General features: G+C 39.9%; 1 protein-coding gene across 1 annotated transcript in view; it reads right to left on the bottom strand.

Annotated features, from left to right (window-relative positions):
• Positions 1-1,558: 1,558 nt before the first annotated feature.
• The window catches only part of LOC134227172 (probable ubiquitin carboxyl-terminal hydrolase FAF), a 55,447-nt gene continuing 34,971 nt past the window's right edge, over positions 1,559-22,034 (bottom strand). Inside the window, exons 5-19 of the mRNA XM_062708485.1 lie at positions 15,156-18,350; positions 10,631-11,056; positions 10,432-10,568; positions 10,055-10,370; positions 9,840-9,993; positions 9,626-9,776; positions 9,259-9,564; positions 8,962-9,079; positions 8,791-8,900; positions 8,381-8,732; positions 8,044-8,303; positions 7,727-7,956; positions 5,345-5,691; positions 4,996-5,280; positions 1,559-1,915 (exon numbers count right to left, since the gene is read on the bottom strand). Coding sequence (XP_062564469.1) covers positions 1,736-1,915; positions 4,996-5,280; positions 5,345-5,691; positions 7,727-7,956; positions 8,044-8,303; positions 8,381-8,732; positions 8,791-8,900; positions 8,962-9,079; positions 9,259-9,564; positions 9,626-9,776; positions 9,840-9,993; positions 10,055-10,370; positions 10,432-10,568; positions 10,631-11,056; positions 15,156-18,350 — 6,567 coding nt within the window. The 3' untranslated portion in view covers positions 1,559-1,735. The remainder of the gene's footprint in view (positions 1,916-4,995; positions 5,281-5,344; positions 5,692-7,726; positions 7,957-8,043; positions 8,304-8,380; positions 8,733-8,790; positions 8,901-8,961; positions 9,080-9,258; positions 9,565-9,625; positions 9,777-9,839; positions 9,994-10,054; positions 10,371-10,431; positions 10,569-10,630; positions 11,057-15,155; positions 18,351-22,034) is intronic.

The following is a 22,034-nucleotide window of genomic DNA, read 5'->3' as shown; positions in this document are numbered from 1 at the left end:
AATGCGTTACAAGAAGCCATGATTGTAATGTGAACACGGAACTTACGAAGACCATAGACCAAATAGGTAACCGTACGAACTGTAGTTACAAAACAGTATATCTGGTTTTCAGAATTATAAATTTTTATGTGGGCGGTGTTCCTAAATACACAATGTGTCGTACCAACCAACTTTATAGTAATCAGATAACAGATTAACCCTTGGGAAAAAATCAATGAAGTTTATGCTGTAAATAAATTGTCCAAAGAAGTATTTTCGAGTTCGTTTCATTGGTAGTCAAAAAATAATTGAATTAACAAAAATATTCAATTAATTGCATATTATTCGGCAACTCAGCCGTACGAAAACATTTTTTTTTTGTTGAATATCAACCTCCACCGCGGTTAGTTATTTTTTGCAAATTGAATATTTTTCGGATGCTTGATTTGTCCAATCTCACATGTGCTTTTCTGTTGTATATCTTTACTGTTGAATGTGCACTGGCTTGACAGTGGATATACAACGGTAAAGGACATGTGAGATTGGACAAATCAAGCATCCGAAAGATATTCAATTTGCAAAAAAGAGCTAACCGCGGTGGAGGTTGGTACTCGGATTCTGATGGCTTTTCCGTAAACGTGACCTTTAAGTGGTCTTGTTGTGTAGGGGTTATCACGCCTACCTAGAGAGTAGGATGTTGAGGGTTCGAGTGCCTCCAAGACACGTGGATTCTTTTTCGCAAATTTCATATCAATTTTTCCATTTCGAAACATGTGCTGTGCATATGTACAGCCAAGATATTTAACAAAAAATATTCAATCTGCCCCTGGTGTTTATAATGCTCTCTGGACCCTTAGTTGAACTTTACATTTCGACTTCGATCTAATTTGAGTTGATTAAACTGTATACTGGGTAATTCCCCAAATGTTGAACGGCAAATTTCTTCGCCTATTGTTGAACGCACGTGCATTTCTTATGACAGTTCAACAATAGGCGACAGAATTAGCCGTTCAACATTTGGCGGTTTCCCCTATGTATTTACGAAAACCAGTTAAGGCTGAAGGTTCCCCACACTGTTTAAATGGGTATTATAATTTATTTTATAAATCTAATTTGAGTTTTACATATAATCATTTTTTTTTTAATTTGATCAAATATTTTTTGTTGGCAATACAATATTTTATTGAATCTAAACTGTATTCATTTACACTGAATTGCAGTAGAAACAACTATAGAAATATTTGAACCAATAATACTATAGTTTTGATTTTAAAATTGCAATATTTAAGTTTGAAACTCATTACCTACAATAATTTATTTTTTAGCTAAAGAAAGTAACTCTTCTCTGCGTGTTTGTAAATCCTGGTCTATCACAATTACGAATCAAATGCATAAAACATCACAGAGCAGGTTTGTGCAATTGAACTGCGGAAAGTTCGCAAATTTGAATTTATTGATGAAACAAAATTTGCCCTTACTCAATTTGATGTGTGCCAATCTCGGTTAAAGTGTGGTCATCATATTCCATATCGTAATTCAATGTTTTGGATTTTCTCTAAATAAAAATACTATTTAAAAGTAAATTTGAATTACAGTATTATTTTATTTTTTGGTTTTGAATTTAAATAATTTATATAAATAATATTATTTATACACAGTTTTTCTTGATCGCATATTCCGGGTTTATAAACGTAAATAATATGACGGGATCAATGGTTTTATAAACATAGAAATATAATTTAGATTTTAGTAAATCCTATGTCTGCTGTTCCATGCTAGAAGTTAACGAGCTATTGGATGTTGTGCCGGTTATTGGAGTAGCGGGAGAAGATGTATTTCGAGTTGGATTGCTACACTCGGTTGCGATTTTTTCGGTTGAAATCGGTACAGATTCACTATCAGCAACGGAAGCCGGATGAGATTTACTCGTTGAATTCTTTGAATTGGAAGTGAATACAAGAAAGCATTTTATATATCACATTTTTTGTACAGGTACCTTATATGGCTATATAAAATAACTTAAATCTAATCGCATGTCAGTCATCAAATAGGACAATCTTAAATTAAGCTCTTGATCTTTCATTGAAATGGGAATTAATGGATCCTGTAATTGGTTGAAACTTTTGAGGAATGGGCATGTTTTGACAATCCTTGAAAAAGAGTTGAACTTTCTATTTTATTTTAGTACAACTTAACAGGGAATATATTCTTGGGAGAGATATTAGATTTAATTGGCCAATAGTATGATCACCGTAGGACATCTAATAGAGTATTGGAAAGTTCTGCGCTCAGAAATTAAAGGCACAGTGTAGAACATGCGAACAATTCTATAAAATGAGAAAAATATTTACGGTTAGGTTTAATTAGTTTCTACGAAGTAAAAATCGACCAAAAGAACAAGCAACGCAACAGCCATTCAATAGTTTGTCAACGAGGCATTGTTCCGTGTGTGATTCAAAAGTTATTTCCATACACGATGTGTGGGCCCTCCTTAGCCGTGCGGTAAGACGCGGTGCTACAAAGCGAGACCATGCTAAGGGTGGTTCGATTGTGAGGAGGTTTGATTCCCGGTGCCGGTCTAGGCAATTTTCGAATGTGAAATGGGCATAAAAGTGGCATCGTGTTAGCCTCATGATATACGAATGCAAAAATGGTACCTTGGCTAAGAAACCTCGCAGTTAATAACTGTGAAAGTGCTGCGAGGCGGCAATGTCCCAGTGGGGGATGTAATGCCAATAAGAAGAAGATGTGTGAGGCATGACGAAGGCATGTTTGCATCACAACATTTTTCGCAAAGTTTATATTGAACGTACATGTTGCCGTAAGGATTTGGATAAGTCGGAAGTAAAACAGATTGTTGATGTGTCTCATATGGTGTCTAGTGAAAAACCGAATCAAACAACATAAATATTTTAGTTATGAACACGATCATTCAGCTATTGAAAAGCTAATTAGTTCTTCCTTATCTCTCACAAGCCATCATACGACAAATGCTCTCAACGATAATATTCGGTTGACTTTCGTTTCTGATGAAGTGAAGCAACTTTTATATAATGTTGAACTATTTAGTTTGCCACATTTTTGCCATTCTCATATAACTAGGATGTACCGAAAGATTATTATTTCACTTCAAAATAGTTTTTTTATAGGAGACTCACACCACAACGCATAATAAATGAATAGAGGACGTCCATATACAATATATGAGGTGGGCGGATAAGAGCAGATAAGAGCTGTTTGCTAATGAATTCGAATATTGTCAGAAAAAAGAAGTTAAAATTTGTCGCTGTCCGGAACATCTTTTGCTGGCTGGGATAGGGACAATGATAAGAAAAAAATCAATATGAATTGACAGTTCTGTAACCAACATGTTTCGTACAGCAGAATAAAGAGAACCGAAGTGGCAATCTTTCTCTTTAGTTTATAACCTCTTCTGTCAGAATATGTGGTATCGAACCAAAAAGTTTTATTTCTAGACTTTTAACAATAAAATTAATTTAACTAGGTACTATGTAAATGAATTTGGGTCGAAGCTATACCCGATCAATAGTGCATAACAAAATCATTACAAAGAGAGTTATTTATTTCAGAATAATATTATAACAAATTGTAATAAATTTGACTGGCCAATTGTTAAAATAAGAAAAAAAAAACAAAAATCCCTCAAGTCATAACACAATTTTAACTTTCAAGGTAATTATGGGTGATCGAGGAAATATGGGCCACCTAAGGAAATCATTCCAAAAAGCGCTGAAAAGCTAGAAAAACATCATTCAAAAGTAGTTGACTTATACTAGGGAGTGTTACCTTTCATATTACATCCATGAATGATAAAAAAGCGTTTGTAAATTGTTGAAATGCACTTTTGAAAATGCATTGTTTTTAATGTGTGTTCCTGACTATACAGTGCAAAATGGGCTACCATTTGGGACAATATGAGCCACCCATCAAACAGTTTTTTTTTTGGAGGGAAAAATGTCTATATATGTCTACGAATATTATATTCCTCAACAGTTTAGAGTATTCCATACAAAATGAGATTAATAAGTCGCACAACAGCGGACCGAACCGATTTGCCATTCTTCACTATTTGCACAGACACATTTCAATTGGTCTATGGTCATTTTTCTGTTCCGATCGCGGCAACGCGGTATTCTATTCTATTCGCAATGACTTTAACATAGATGGTCATATTTTTGTATTTGGCCACTGAAATTTAAACTTGTTCGCATATTAGAACCTAATATGTGGTACTGTGCAGGTATGTCTATATTGCCCCATAGAGGTGGTTTTGGAAAAAAAAGTTTTATGGTAAATTCAGATTTGTATCAGTACAAAAATGTGTGCACAATATTCAATTATAATTAATATTTTGATTGTGGTGCATTTTGACCTGTATTTGAATCAGTTTAGTGTCAAAACCTTATTTATAAACTTTAAATCTTATAATAATTCTGCTATGCAGCAAAAATTTACATTTTCAAATGTATTTTCACGTTTGAATTGAATTTTAATGCGGTTTTCCTACCCCTACCTACATAACGGATAAAAATCTGGTACGCTACAACGACGAATTTCCATCTAGCATGTAGGTAATTATCTTTGTTCCAGCTATTTATATTGAACAAGAGTTCAAGTTATAGTGAAAGTGGTTTTTCCAATATCTATCTGTAGGCACCTATTTCGTAAAAATATTCATAACTTATGTTATAATTTTGATATGAAATAAAACTGGCCGAAGACACATTTTTATCGAATTATCTAATTATAACACACGTTGTTTTCAATAACGACCATTGATAGAATTGGGTTATAATTTTTTTATGCATTCCTGATCGGGTAGTTGCGTTGATTGGAATTCTTTCACATCGGCCTTTAAGCTTCACAGTGGGTACTCAGGAGTAAAAGTAGTGGGTGTATTTTTTTCGTAAGTCATTATTGTTGCATATTAGTTGACTGTGAATTCAAATGTCGATCACGGCGAGGTAAAATCAACAATCGCACAGGTCTACTTACCACGTTTTGAGCTGGCGTTTTGAGCTCCGGTGAAGTCGTCGATGGTTCATATTCCATATCCGAATGAATATTAACTTTAGATATTAGTTTACTGACGTTAGTAATAGTAGACGGACTAGAATTAAGGTTTCCCTCGTACGACGACGATAACAGCAATGCTGGTTGTTGCTTCTGTTGACAAGCATTTTTCGTTGTTTCAGTTATGGCTGTTGTGGTCGCTGGTGATGCCACATGGTTATGTTCAATGTTATTCTCAATCTCATTATCGTTTGGTTCCTCTTGATCCTAGAATTGGATGAATATGAAGATAGTTTGACAACGCGTTTATGTGGGATATTTAATATTTTACCTCTTCTGGACAAAGTTGAAATGCCATTTGCAGTACGTTTTTGGCAGACTGGGATCGTTCCAGGGCAAAACTATTCGTATTGTCATTGCTTTGCGCAGGCGGCGACCAGGAGTTATAGTTATACTGCCCTCCAGATCCTCTGTGCCTATCCAATTCGTCTTGCAGCCATTCGACGGCGTGGGCCCACTGGCGAGCCAGATCTGCAGTGTTGTGAAGCATACTCAGCGCCACCCGACTTTGGTTGAACAGCTGTACTAAGCATTTGATGCACTGATAGGCTCGTTTTTGATAATCCATTTTATTTCTCTGAATTATATCCAGCAAGCCTTCTCTATCATCGGAAATGCCTAAAATATAAGATAAAAATGACGTGTCATGTGTTTTGCTCTTGCGGATGGTGTATTCATTCACTATACTTTTTTTGCCTAATATTAGTTACAAGAACTATTAAAACTATGATTCGACGATTTATACAAGGTTCGATATTGAGGAAGTGAATTCACCGAGTTGCAACAAATTGCGGGTCACAGTCAGTGGCCGTGAAGTAAGATTGCTGCATTTGAGCTTTTTCGGTTGGAATATCACGTTTTTATCTCTAGTCGAGAAGTCGAGATAGTAGAAGTGGTCACCGAACCCTTTCTGACATGTGATGACATCAAATTTCGTGGCTATGGTGGGTTTAAAAACAGGGCCGTCCCAGATGTACAGGTAATTGATGCCATATGTATCACTGGCAGAAGCCGTGATATTGATAACAAAACATGATATGAACTTGATTTATTTCAAGGACTGTGTCCGAATACGTTTCGTCTTTGACTCATCAGTACTTTATTTGCTTATGGCATGATCGGTGATGAACGAACGCTGGCAGTCCCGGTAAAAATGTCGTTACAACATTATACATACGAGCCAAAGGAATTAAATCCAGGACGTTTGGCAAAAGAGGTCTGACTTATCAATTAACTGTTGACCATATGGCCTCTGAATTTTCAAAATTAGTTTCAGTCATGCGGTCCCTTGCGTAATTTCCTCTTTCGATCTTTCATTAGCGTTCGTTCATCACCGATATACAATGGTGAAAGGCCTTTCACAAATTACGTAACGCTGAAGGGGTAAGGGGGGGGGTCCAGCCGAGCGTTATGATTCATACAAAAAAAACCTTCCATACAAAAAGTGTTACGAGCGTTACGTAATTTTAGAAACTGACCTAAAAATCCATATGATTTAAACTTGTTTGATATTAGTGCTAAAGTAACAGGCAAAAGTACACATTTGTCCAGAGTAAGGCAAAGAGTGTATGATCACGTCTTTGTATGACTCTTTTTCTACGCGTGCCCTCGACATGAGGCGCTTTTGCCCGGAATAAGACAGAAGACTACATTGTCCCTTCTTCAAAAGTACGCTCTCGCAAAGCACGCAATTTTCCCTTAGAACGCGAAAAATAAATAAAGCGTTCTTCAAACGCATGCATTTGCTTGGAATAATTCTAATAAGTAGATCATTCCTCCGGGTCTCCAGTGAACTTTGCGAGCTAATCGGAAGATGGCGAGTTCGATTCTCGGTCCGGTTTATAATGTTTTCGGGCGGTAAATCTTCTTGACTCCCCTGGGCATTGTGTATCCAATATACTTGCCACACAAGAAACATACTCATGCAATGGCGGGCATATAAAAGCTTTCAATTAATAATTGAGGAAATGATAATAGAATACTACACTCAAAAAATAAATCCCATATCCAATTGAAAATTTATAATGCAAAAGCTATACAAATTTCGCCAGAAAAACTAATAACAATTGCCTCAGAAAAATCAGATAAAATCAATGTGACAAATAAATTTCAATATAAAATCACATAGATCTCACCGGATTTATATGATTTTCAATTAGCAGTTATGGATTTTCATTTAGAAATCAGCTATATGAAAGTCAGATAGAAACTACGTTATTAATTCTTTCAGTGTAAGTTGAAAAGCTGGTCAAGTTCCAGTTGGACTTTAGAGCCATAAAAGAAGAAGATCATTGCTCCATTTGAAGAACACATTTGCTTATAAAATGACAAAAGAGTAAAATACTACTTCTTTAAAAACACACATGCGCCCAGAATTAGGCAAGAAAATATAGGATTTTTGTGAAGCACGCGTTTGCCAAGAGTTTATACCATTCTTTGATAATTGTTTGCCAAATGACCCTAACAACATTGATTTTTTTTTGTTTGTATGTCTAATGGCCCCTGGCTATTCAACTTATGCCCACACGGCCCTGTAGCTGCATTCAGAGTATTATCGATCAAGAAACTCCGAAATCCCGAATTCCGGTAAACTCCAAGACTTATGGATGCAAGATGCAAGAGATATCTTAATAGACGCTTAATGGATACTCACCAAGTATGGCATTGTGTATCCTGTGGTTCTGCCAGGAATCTTCTATAAGCAGTAACTGCAAAAGCAGTTCCGTGTGGTGCCTCATGGTATGCCAGTAGGCATATCCGCAGTGCCATAATAGTTCCGTAAGCAAATTTCGTGAAAAAAGAGGATTTTCCCAACTACAATACTGTAACAGCTTCACACCTTCCTCTCCGATGTTTGTATCTTCAATTAAACGTTTGACGTAACTGAAAAAAATATTGGAGATTAACCGGTATTAATTTTACATTTAACTTACACCAACACTATACAATGACCATTGGAATAATCCGTACCTTACTTTAACGAAGAGGTAATCACAGCATTCCGAAGAAAGAGGCATCAACATGTCATAAGTTATGTGCGGGTCGATGTAGATATTTGGTTTCACTGGCGCGTTATTGATGGAACTGTGGCATTTGGCCGATACGTCACAGGATCGAATTAAATGCGATACCACATGATGCAGTTTGCTCAGATCTGGATACTGATACTTTATGTGAGGTCCAGGACCTTCGTTAAGTGCTACTTTCATGAAGATGGCAGGAACGTTTAGCTATGAAAAAATATAAATACAAACTATCAAATATCGATTCTATTGGTATGGAGCAAAGAAAATTTCACATGACATACCCTTATTAACTGCTGTTTCTCGAGGAAACCTAAACCGGCATACAGACTAAATAGATTAAAGTATTGCGGGAGATGTTTTCCATTGTCAGCGACTTCTCCTTTCAGTAACGATAGCACGGCAATTAGCACCTGTTCGCACAGATTGTTACCATCATAACCCGGCAGCGGATCGTCATTTGCGGCACAGTGGCAGAAAAATACGACTAGTTTGCCAAACACCGAACGGATCTCCGGAGACGGCGCTACCAGAATATATTCGCTCAGTCTTGTTGGTGGACTCAATAACACATTTGCGGCAAACCATTGCCGAACTGCCGCTGAGTTTCGAATGTGTTGACATAAAGTCTCGTACCTAAAGTCAACACAAAAATGTGTATGAATATAACATTAGAATTAAATGAAATACGTACCAATCAATCGCCACCCCCCGTATTGTTTTCTTCGTTCGATATCCTGAGTGGAACAAAAATTGAGAAGCTAGTTGCATACTAAGCAGAGATAATTCCTCCGCGGCAGGTGGCTGACAATATAAAACGAAAATTATAAATACGAAGGTTTTTTTTTCTTCAATGGTTTCTTACCAGTTTTTCGATTTTTTCGCATCTTTGAATTTGTGGTAAACTAACTAATTTTTTGATGAATGCAAAAAATTCCACCGCAAACAAGCTTTTCGCATGAAGAAAGCGAATATTCTGTGTCCTGTAATACAGAAAACGTGAACATTAGATCTAACTCAGATTTCCTTTTGCATGCACGAATATTTTTGTTATTCTTATTATTATTGGCATTGCAAACCCCAAACCCTAGATCGGACCAAGAATCAAGCCCAGTTACCTTAAGCATGGGTTACATTACATTACAAGTCTGTTATAACATACCTAACACTTCGTTCGATTGGAGTCGGCATAGGTAGTATGCAGTGTTTACTTTCTGCCAGCGACAACTGCTCCACGCAGTTCGTATAAGAGATCGGTGTATGATCGTAACGGGTATAAAACAACATGTAGGCATTCCACCATCGTTTCTGGCGCCTATACTGCGTACCCTTCAGATTGTTATCGTAAATCTCCGCCATGTAGTCACCGCCAAAGCATTGGGCTTTTATTTCTTCATCTTCGTTCATTTTGCATTCTGTGACTTCGCCGTCGTCGAATTTGTACCATTTCTCTGTACCGTCAGGAGCTCTAGAATAGACATACCGCAATGAATAAACACCTATCAAATAGACCAGTTTCCAAAGCTTACTTATGGAGAATGTAGCTAAAATAATGTCCACCGGATGCCTGTCCGCTGTGTACCACGATTCCCGTAAGCTGGTAACGTGTTTCAGTAGATTCCTCAGATTTATCATCATCGACGTCTATCACCTCGCCTTCAATTTTTGCAAGACCAGATACTGCGAAAAAATATGGTATAAATGTTAATAAAAATTATAATAATTCTCAGTATTTTGTTTTACCTGTATACGGTTCCATATCTAACCTGCGCGGAAATTCAAAATAATCATTGAACTTAATCGCGCACACTCTCTCGTAGTCATACTCGAAACGCTTAAGTTGAATAGCTAGAACTGGCGGTAGCTTTCGCACGCACAACCGTTTGACGGTTACCACCTGAAATACAGTAACATTGCAATTTTGATTTAAAACTTTCTTTTAAAGGTATATACTTTACCTTTTTATCACATTTATCACAATGGTAAGCATCAGCGCCTTCCAGAATTTCACCCTTGACATATTGCTCCAAGGAGTCGGTTAACGAACTATGATTCCTAATATCTACACTGAAAACACTGAACGGTTCCTCTTTGCTGTAACGATGCGGACAATCCTGACAAATTTTCTGATCACTGAAACACCCTCCAAGGGTAGCACCCATTAGTTGAGGATAGCCCAAAGCTTTAAGACCTTCATCCAGACTCTCAAACAACGACATGAAAAACTCAACGGCGTCTTGCTGCTCTCGCAAGTTGACTGGTTCGCCCTGTAATCTGTAAGTTGAAATCAAAGTTGAAAGTTGTTTCAAATTGTACACTTTGCGAGAGTCCTCACTTAAAATGGCTCCACAAACCACGCGGCGTATAGTACTGGAGAGCGCTGTGGCCCAAATGGGCGAAAATGGCTTGAACGTACTTCAGAATTCCAACATGGTAGTTCTTCCTAACAGAATCATCACATTCTTGAACAGTCTGGAATGAACAAACGTTTATATTAAATAAGTGTTATAATAGCGCCTGCGCAACCTACTTACATGAGAATCTAATTCTCCGCTAAAGTCCTCGTTTGGATCGACTGCAGCACCCTGCGCTTGCAGTATTCCGATTCGCAGTGATGGCACCATGAAAAGCTGCTGCAAAACCGAGTTCATGTAGCAGGTAGCACCGGCATTTTTGAGGCCACAAAAGCCTTGTGGTGGCCGCGGCCCCACCGGTGGTAGATATTCCCATTCTCGCAAGGGCTCGATTCCAACGCAGAACATATCCAGCAAGGTATTTACCAATATTTTCATGTTGTCCACAGTGTTTTGGCATAAGGCTACCAGCAGATCGCATGCCGCTGAAATTGTGTGCGGATTGCGACACACTGGCGGTGGAGCATTCTTTTCTAATATTTGACCGTTGCGACGTAAATGCAAATACTGGCGAGAAGCGCTGAATAGATAATCATCGGTAATTTCCTAGATAGGGCGAAAATTAGAAGAAAAGCATGTCATGTTGCTATGGCAATTAAAAAAGGGAAGCAGATGAAGCCTCCGACAACATGGTGAATCCTTTGGCCAACCGAAGTGGTCCTAATCGATCGCCCCAGAGGTCACCTGGGGTAGGCGACAGAGAGGAGCGTGGTAAGGTAGTGGAAGCGCCAGTCGAGATCAAAATGCAGCCACCAGAAGGGTGGATGCCAGCAAATGGAGCTCACCACAAATATCTCGAGAGAAGGTCAAGAAAACGGGTGACCTCAAGGAGCGTCGGGGACAAGTGATCCCACCAAAAAAGGGTGATGAAGTTCGCATGGAGGAAGACCTTCATGAGCTCAAGCAAAGCGAAACGAGCGAAAAAGAATCCGCAAAGTAAACGGCTGAGAGAGAAAAAAGCGTTATCCAGGGAGGGTACGATATACTGAGGGCCATGAGATGCAATAAAAAACTTGCTGGCATGGGTGAGTATGTTAACTGTATTCGCAGAACGCAGAAGGGTGAGATAATTCTCGTCTTCAAGCGGGATATTGTGCAGTGCTGCGCATAAAAAGTTGGCAGAAGAGGCGCTGGGTAATACGGTGCTATTAAGGCTCTGTGCCCAGTAAAAGTGGTCCAATGTCGGAGCCTGGATGAAATTACCAAAGCCGTAGATCTGGTAGCTGCACTGAGGAACAGTGTGGCGTTGAAATCGCATACAGCGATTCAGATAAAGAAGGGTCGAGCGGAAACGCACATTGCCACATTCTTGGCTGATGCCAAGATGGCGCTGGATAAGGCTAAGTTGAAGAAAACCAACAAACTCAGGCCTGCTTTAAGTGCTTCGTTTTTGGACATAATTCATATGAATACAGGGGTCTCAGCGGGCTTGGTAGTCATATGGCTACTGCTTCTGCCTCATACGCAGGAGCTCGTGGGTTCAATCCCAGGTCCGTTCCATTCTCCTACTTTGTATCTTTCTCTATATTTCTCATGTTCTAGCAATCGCTAGAACTGGAAATGGACTTCCATACCGTTTCCATCCCAATTCCTATACCTTCAACTTGAATATTCTAACAGTAATCTGCTAGAATTGGAAATAAACTATAAAGCACGTTTCCAAACATCCAATTAGAAATTCCATCAGTTGCTTTCTCCTATCTATCACATTGGCAGCTCGTTAACCAAGACGGACCTCTGCCTCTCGAACCTAACCCAAAAATTCCAACAAATTCCGCATGAGCTCGTGGCAAGTGCAGAGGTATATTCGGCTTGCAGTGGGCGAGTTATTGCATAATCATTTCCTCCCCCTTCCCTACATTGACTTGCATTCTGACATGGCAGGCGCCAGTTTGACCTAACAAATGAGATCACCAGTACTTGTATATTGAAGATGTGAGCTAGTCCCAAGCAAACATCTGTTGGTTCCCTGTGCAAGAACGGCTGATCTGGTCATAATGGAGTAGCAACTACGAGCAGTCAATCAAGCTCAAGCTCAAGCTCAATAATTCATATGAATACAGGGGTCTAGATTGGAGTAGGAGGAGGAGTACGCCGGAGGTGTAGAGCTGAAGGACACAAGGCTCGCAACTGCCAGGCTGCTCTGAGGTGTTTGCTCCTGGCGTAGTCAACAAACACCCATCCGATAGGCTGGCCTGTCCGGCTTCCAAACGGGTTCGGACATGCAGTTAATGCAGTTGAATCTAAACCACTGCAAGGCAGCGCAAGCGGTCGGTATATGAGATCAAGACTGATGCTGCTCTCCTGCTATCGGACCCGTATTTCATCCCTGCTGGCAATGGCAGTTGGATTGCGGATTGAACTTTTTAAATGTTATTTTTTTTCATTCAAAATTAAGTTTAACACAGGAAGAAAGGGATCTTGAGTAGATCCCTTTACGGGCCAACCGTGGGTCCCGCCGATGGCAAACCGCAGAACTGCATTAAGGAAAGAGTTGACCGGAAGGGCCGCCCTTGCGTGCCAACCGAGGGCATCGCCGATTGATTTTAAATATATCTTTAGATTAATTAACCCAACACTTCAAAATTGTAGCGTAATAGTAAAGGAAATAAAAATTTAGACGATTAAGGGGTTATGGTTGCGGAAGTAGTTCTCTTCCGTTATGGGGTAGTTTCCGTGCTCCGCTGAGCTGTCCTATAGGAGCTGGGTTCCTGCTTTGCACTCCTGTGAGGTAATTCCGTCTACAAAACCGCATTCCAACGGTCCATGGAGGTTTTTAGATGATCTTGATTGCGCTGTTCTCCGGTGGTATCTAATTACCTGAAGGATGGCGGCCTAGATTTAGTTGCCATACAAGATCCAGTGTTTTCAGCCTGCCTTGTAGAATCCTTGATTTATTCAGTCCTTTCAATAGAAAGGTTCGAAAGCCGATTTGATTATTGGCTAATTTTTGAGTCAGAATTTATCGAAAATCTTTTGGAAGCCGCATTTGCCTCGTTGTTAGCTAGAGCATCACGGATGTTGGCGTCCTGGACGACGACACTTTTTGTCCATTATTTAACGTCGGCCAGCGGGACGGAACGGTTGTAGGGCTTCATGCCCACGCAGGAGAGGGCATTGGCGTCCACGTTTCCTAATGCCTAATGAGGAATCAGGCAAAACAGGTGTTTGGTGCCATACCTGCGAGGATTCCTTGCATCCACGGATGTTTTGGGGTGTGGCTCAGGAGAGCGGCAACCACACTGGCTGGTAGGTGGGCTCTCAGACCTGGCTAAGTAGGTACCGGAAACGCCGAAACTTACCCCTCTGCTAGAGACAGAACCATCCGTGTACCTTAGCGGCAACGAGTTATCCGATGTCCTGACACGAGCTTGTGACGTAGCAATGCCAAGGAGGACTAAGCCAACCAGCAACTGCCAACAAGTTTATTGATGGACGAACACGGTTACTCTTTGTAGCACTTGTCTCAGAGCTAAAAGAAGATTGCAACGTGCTAGAACCGAGGTGGACAGGATCGAAAGACTCCAGGTGTACAAGCTAGCGTATAGAGCTCTAAACTACGAGATCAAACGTATAGTAAGAGAGTCTGCTTTGATGAGCTGTATAGAATGACTAATGATACTCCATAGAAGGATGTTTACAGGACACTGATAGCTAGGACCAATAGCACACAGTTTGTTTTTGAAGCATAACTTATCGGGCTGGCCGGTTACACCGTACGAGCCAGCTGACGTGGTACCGCTAGTGACTAACGACGAGCTTATCTTCGTTGCAAGAACTTAAGATGAACAAGGCACCAGGTCCGCATGGTATCCCAAACCTGGTCCTTAAATATGAAATTCTTGCTAATCCGGATATGTTCAGAAGTTGCCTCCAACGATGCCTGAATGAGGCAGAAACTGGTGCTGTTGCCCAAGCTCGGGAAGCCCCCGGAAGACCCTTTTATATTATCAACGCTCTAATACTCTCTCAAAAAAAAAATCTGGGATCACGAAAATCAATCAGCGCATTACTGAAAACGACCACTTTGAACAAGATGATTGTCGTACCGGACATTTAAGAGTTAATGAACAGTTAACAGAGTTAACCTGCTGGATATTTTCTACTGTTATGAAAAATATGCATATACTCATATACAAATATAAATTTTCATAAATGTCACCGCTCCTCTCGATTTTAAGTGGCTTTATTTTATTATTTGAGGGGGGAATTCAAAACTTCATTGGAAAAATATATAAAATATTGAGCTTTCCGGTGAGTTTTAAGATTTTATCAATTTATCCATTTATTTTTTATTTACCACCCCCTTCGATATCCAAAGACCAACATGTCAAGAAAAAGGAATTAATATTTCTCGGGTACTTATTCAAAATACGTCCGTATGTGATTTTGTAAACAAAGATTCAAACGTCGATTTGTCCAATCTGATAGCACTCTCACGCAAATCATCACCACAGGTAGGTAGGGGAAGCCTTCGGCTACCTGTTAGTGGTGTCGATTTGCGTGGGAGTGCCATCAGATTGGACAAATCGACGTTGGAATCTTTGTTTACAAAATCACATACGTCCTTTTGAATAAGTATCCGAGATTTGTTCCGGCCTTATTGTGATATATTTATTTACCCCGGACACCCATTTTTACTTACCATTATCAATTCGCTTCGTTGAGCCTTAATCTCTGGACTCAGATAATACATCAGCTCTCGCGTTAGACAAAGGTGGCCCTCCAGAAGATCGTCGTGAACTTGGGTACCGCCGGTGGTCTTCACACTGTCCCTCACCGAGCGAAGCCAATCAATTTCCTGGACAAGCAACTCCTCGCAATTCGGCAAGGGCCAACTATAGGAACATCCGTAGTTCAAGATGCGACAAAACAGTTGGAAGTACTCGGCGCACGTTTCCTGATGCTGTGGGATGATTGTGTGGAGGAGTTTTACCAGCAGTTTGACCATGAAGATAAATGGTCGACGATCGGAGGCGCAATAAGTACTGATGAGGAACAACTGCTCGTACGCAGTTTGGCGAATATGGCGTGAGGGATTCGTAAGAACCAACGACATAATAAAGCTGGACCAGGCGTTGTCTCTGCTAAGTGTCTCGTACGCACCGTAATGGAGCACCAGCGAGATACAAAGGACCTCCAGCGCTTCCTTACAAACAGCGTAATCGGTTTTCTCGGGAATGCTAATGTTTTGGCTAAAATCAACAATCGTACCGATCGAGTGTAGATTGTTACCGGAAGCAGCCCAAGCCAAATTGACGATCGCTTTGATGGTAGGCATGTCTGGTAAACTCCATTGTAATGCAGATTTGAATAAACTACGGCAACGATCACCTTCGACTCCAGCCGAGAGCAACTGCGCCGCAATACTTTCTGTCAATTTCAGCGCCATCGTGCGGATAGTTAGCTCAGAACTGCCAGTAATTGCTTGAATGGCTTGCTTGAGAATTTCCACCTGCGAAACCTGCGCAATCAAAGGATCTTTTCCTACCGTACTGAGTACGCATCCTACAATGTAGAGGAAGAATTTGACTAGCTTAAGCACGCAGTGAAAGGCGGCACGTTTGGTGTGCATGTCGGCAGTTGGCAAAAAGTTGTTCTTTGTTAGCAAATCGAGGATAAAATGGGCTGCGCCGCAGTGCAGCCACGACGATTGTAGAAGTAGTGTCAATTCACTGCCAGGGTCAAGAGCTGGCAGTAACATTGCGTGCAAGACTTCCAGATTGTAAAGCACGCGCGCCGGAGTTTGATCGATGAAGAGCGATTCCGGAGTTGGGATACCAGTGCTATTCGTAACATCAGAATTAAAGCTGCACATAGCCTGAATGTTTCTCACTGTCAGTCCATCCAAGGGAAGTAGATGCAGCAGGAAGCTGCAACTGTCTCTCAACAAATCATGTTGTAGATCGCTTCCCAGCTGGTAAATTTTGAGGAAAAATTCTACGTACATTGGTTTTTGCGAAATGATTACTCCTGGCAGCATTTCCTCCGACTCTGATCGCACCATATCTGGGCAAGGTCGAGGTGGAGAACCGGAGCTACTATCACTGGAACTATCAGGGGAGCTGGCTATTCCAGATCCACTGGGTGTGAGTTTAACGGTTATTAGCGATTTGTCACGAATGTTGTAGTGAGACAAGGGATTTCGATCGTCATGTATTTCGATCAATTCTCCATTGCAGTTGAAAAGAGCTACTTTCAAATTGTTGGTAGTGGCTTTAATTCTTTTCAGAAGGTTGCGCTGGAAGGAGAATATCGTTTCATTGCTATGCGTAACCACCACCAAATCCTCTAGCTGCCGACCTGAATTCTGGAAACGGATAGACAAATTAATGTGCTTTCCGCGCGAGGCTCTACTTAGCGGGAGCAGTACTCGATCCCCTGTATAATTTCTATCACATTGTTTGATGTACTCCTGGAGAGCTCGTACCACCCGGCACATTTTTTCTGCTGTTTGCAGTCTTCTACAGATAATATCATCTTCTACTATCTTAGCGTTCTCATCCATCATATCATTTTGCACAGTCTCGCAGTATCCTTGAAGCATATCACAGCATTCGCTGATGAAATTCTCGTGAAACGCGCATACATTCGCTTGAAGTCTCGTTCCTAGAGCAGTGGAAACTTCTTTAAGCAGATCGATTGCCTTGCAGGCAATTTCTTCATCGGCATCTGTAATCACTCGCCAGAGGTAATCTTTTCCAATTAAATCTTCATTATCGAGTACGTAACCGCGTTGTTTGCCTTTCAGACGTTCCTCTTTGGAATTAACCGCTTTGAAAAAACGCTCAAAACACTTGATACCGCTCTCGGTCAGTAGCACGGGATCTAGTTTGAGAAGATTATTCTCGAAAAAGTCCTTATTGATTCCTGGATCTAAATCCGGCTCATCGCCCATCAGCTTTCCGAACCAACGGAAACATTCCTCGCGATCACTTGGAAATGCTGCGTTCTCTGCCAAACATTGCCAAATCTGTTTGGCCTGTTCGGCGCATAACCACAATTGTCCATCCTTCAGGAGAAATTTTAGAAACTCTAACCTCTCCTGAATTTGTTGTGGGTGAGGATATCGTTTATCCAACATCAGATGCATTGGATTCAACAACGGATTCAGCTTGACTTGGGCACGTACTTTGTCCATGTACGAGGTCAAACTGGATGTCACTAGAATTACAAGAGTATGATCATTCTGTAGTCTGTCAATGACCTGCTGCCTTGTGAGCACTTGATGCACCCTTGGGGCATGACTCGAGGTAGTTTCGTACAGCGTACAAATCTCTCTTATCAAACGCAAAGCAGGCAACGCCCACTCGTCACCCGCTTTCAGTTCTTCTACGCACTTGTCCAACCACATCGTTTTTTGAGCATCCCTCTCCTGAGAACAGCTGTAATCCAAAATCTTAACATGAGAAGCCAGCGCCTGATCCAGTACCTCCGGAGGAATGTCAGCACTGTGAGCCAACGTCCAGAATAATTTCAAAACTTTCTGCGCCATTACACCATTTTTGTCATCTTCGGCGAGACGACGATTCAGTTCCAATAACCGTTCTCTTTGTTTTTTGTTAGCGGTCTTCATGCTGGCCTGAAAGCACTGGAAAAGATGATCCAGTTGTTCCGCGTTGAAATCCCAAGCCAGCTTTGCTAGAAGATCGTGTACATTTTTTACTATGGCCTCGTGCTTGCCGGCCTGGGCACGCCAAACTGCATCCAGATCGTTGAATGAGAGCGACTTCTCTTTGATGAGGAATCTCAGGATTTTTTCCAGCTTTTCGACGTACTGTGGCTGATGTAAGCAATCGCGTAGCACAATTCCCAACACATCATTGTCTCGGATCCATGCCTGAAATAATGGAACAAAAATCATTAACTTTGAATATTGCAAATTTTGAAAACGAACTTTTATTCATATCTAGGGTGTCTATAGGGGAAACTGGGGAAAAATGGCCACCCTTGGTGACAACTCTTCAAGACAAAATTTTCAAAACGACTTATCTGTAAACAAAGATTCAAACGACGATTTGACGAATCTGATAGCTCTCCCACGCAAACCAATACCATCAACAACCTACCTATTGGTGGTGTTGGTTTGCGTGGGAGAGCTATCAGATTCGTCAAATCGTCGTTTGAATCTTTGTTTACAAAAGCAGATAAGTCGTTTTGAAAATTTTGTCTTGTCTCGTGAAATATTGAAACTTTTTCGAATACTGTACTGCCGTAATCTGTCAAAGAGACGTATACGCCATTTTCCAAAAATGGTGTTAACGAGTAGTTCTCATCGTACTCTTTAACTCAGATTACGGCAGTGTAAAAGAACTTGTCTGCTATCAATCAACACTTATTCTTGAGTTTTAATATCGAATTTAAAAAACCCAGTATAATCCAGCTAACGGTGATGGTGCCTTTCTCTTGTATTATAAAATGTAGCGAGATAGATTCAGTTATTTCCATCAATTCACATTTATTTGCATGAATTTGAATGCATTGGAGAAGCTTCTAAAAAAATGGGTTTTGAAATATTTTTCCAAGTAAGAACCCTTGGGAAGAATGGGGAAAAATAATATTTTTTCCTATAACTCCGGAACGCAATGGCCGATTGGGCCAATTTTCAATAGCGAATAATTAGGAAGGACTCCGCGTCGGTTAACCATTTCGCAGTCTACCACTTCGCGTTCATTTTATTTGGCGGTATTCATTTCATTTCATTTTCATTTTGAAGCGTTTGGTGGGGCAATGAGAGCTTAAGTCAATCCAAGGCCGATAATATAGAGGGTAATGGCAGAAGAGTCCTTGCAGACCACTTGAATTGAACGACATGGGGTAGGATAAGGATGGGGTGAAGTGAGGTTCGGATTTGGAATCGACTCGACACTAATGCAAAATGTAATTGAATGCAAACTAGTCAATGATCCAAGGTTTCAAGGATAATTTCAAAACCTCTAGTACAACGTTTTCTATTTTTTAAAAGCAACGTTTAAAATGCAATGTCTTCTTCTTATGTCATATAGTCATATAAGTCATATAGTCCATTATAAGTTATTTAATTTGTTAGTTTTATGTGACCACATTGAAAAAAAAATATTGCGTATTAGGGCCGTTTTCTTCACCTTCGCTTAACTCTTAAGCGGTGCTTACCCATACGTTTAAACCTGGTTTAAGCACTAAGCGGAGGTGAAGAAATTGGCCCTTAGTGTTCTATTCAATAACTTTTATTTACACGCAGAAAAATATGACATAATTGAATTGAAAATATCATGTAGTAGAATCTATAATCATCGTATTTTTTAAAACAAACAACATTATTTTATTATTTCAATAATTCCGTATTTTTAAAACAACAAAATCTCCAGTCGAAAACGATTTTGCTGTATCGATAATATTTCAATTTTCTACATGCATTTCTTCAACTCTACAAGTTCGTAGAAACAACAAAAAATATGTTTAACTAGAAAATAATTGAGTTTTTGCTTCGGTGTGTATTATTGTGAAGTTTCAACAGTCGCCATTTTTAGTTTTTAAAATAATGTCTGCGGAAGCAAAATTGGAGCTGGAAATTGCAAGACATCGACGAAGGAACCGTAGAATTCGTCGAGTTGCTCGAGAATTGTGGTTTGTCAGTTGATACTATTAACGTGATTTTGGGTAAGTTGAACAGAACATGAAAGTTTGAAAATTTCCCTTTGGCAATTTTTTTCTCAGCAAATCGATACACAGCCGAAACGTCTAAGATCGTCGAGCGGAAAGAAGTGGAGTAACTTATTCCTCAACCTTTCCTAGCGGAGAGGACCAAGTTTATTCACGCTCTTAACGGGTGGCGAAAGCAGCAGGTACATATATTAAATTTCATATTTGTTATTTAATTATCGTATGCAAATGTTAAAGTACAGGGAATTATTTTTCTAATTTTATGTTTTTTGCAGAATCTTCGACTGCTATCAGGAGCCAATACCGAAGCAGAAAAGATTCCTGAACCTGAAAAAGATATAACGCGGGAGAAGTGTACTGCCACGTATTTGATTACGTCTTCTACAAAAGGTCGGGCGATTCTCGGAAAGTATGCTGTGAATCCACCATTGTTTTAATACACTCTAAAAAATCATCACGTCATATTCACGTGAAAAATCACGTAACTGATCTGTCTTGAACAAACGACGATTGTTACGTGACGTTAGTAATGTTCACCTGAAATTCACGTAACTTGTACTAAAAATCATGGTGAATATGTTTGTATGTACTCGTAAACAATTTAAGTGAGATTGTGTTCGTGTGATTGCAGCTCCGGTATTTGCGGAAAAACAGCATTGTAAACAATCTTCACGTCAGATTTACCTGAAAACAAATATGGTTCCATCCACCATACTTTTCACGTGAAATTGACTTGACACTCACGTACGAATGAATGACACATAACCTAAACATGTTTAGGCTACGCAGAAGTAAGCGATATTTCAGGTGCAACTAGGCGGGGATTTTGAAAAAAAAATCAACGGAAGTCGGATGAAATTTATAAGATTCGTAGTGATATGGAAGAAGACGAAGCTACATGAAGATAGGAATTACAGTTTTTCGATAGCGTTAATTTGAAATGTTATTCCAGATTTCAGTTTCCAAGGGTGGACTACTTTTTGAATGATTTTACAGCGGAAATAGCAGCAATTTCCGAGAAAGAAAGTAGTTTCACCATTTCTCAACAAGTCTGATGAATTTCATTCGATATTCGTCAGGAAATTTGATTTGTTCTCCATCAGTGTTTTTGCGATAACTTCGAAGCTCAATGGGCGAACGACATCATTCCTTGTCTAATGATAAAAACATCGTTCTGCCTCAAATGCATTTCAACACATCAGCATGCGAAGAGGTCTCCGTTTTACGGCTGCGGGCGTCACTACCTTATTTTGTATTAATTAAAAAAAACATTTTTGCAATATATTTCAACCCATGTAGTGGTTGCCTGATTTCATGTACCTAGCTTTCACTAAAAGTTCACGTAACCGGTACGTAGAGTTCACGTAAGGTTCACCTGATCAGATACGTAACTACTTTCAAACTTGGCTTCCGTAAACGACAGCGCGACGTAATGATAACGTCTGATCGGCTCGGGAGTTGAGCGCTTACTGTAAAAGATCACAGCCTTTTAATATGTGCTTTTAAGCTATCAATGTTGATTTGTATCTTGATGAGAAAGTTTACACATCTAATTATCATTGACAATAATGTATATGTCTTTTTGAAATAACATAAAATCTTCTTTCTTATATATAATAACTCGAAAACTCGCATAACTCGAAAACGGCTGGATGGATTTTTTTCATTTCTTCAGCAGAAACATTCGTTATAGTTTCCGACGGGTTTATATGATATTTCCTAATGCGAAAATTACGAGTAAAGTTGAGCAAATCTTGAAAAACTAAAATTGTGATTCCTATGCGAACTTCGGCAGTTCGGAGCGCACATTCTCGCCTACTATGAAGGACAACGTCTGCCGGGTCAACTAGTAACACATACAAATGGAAAATATGTACTTGAA

Source organism: Armigeres subalbatus, chromosome 3, assembly GCF_024139115.2.
Source record: "Armigeres subalbatus isolate Guangzhou_Male chromosome 3, GZ_Asu_2, whole genome shotgun sequence".
In the NCBI taxonomy this organism is placed as follows: Eukaryota; Metazoa; Arthropoda; class Insecta; order Diptera; family Culicidae; genus Armigeres; species Armigeres subalbatus.
The sequence above is the reverse complement of the archived record's forward strand: the minus strand, read 5'-3'. Positions and strand labels throughout refer to the sequence as shown.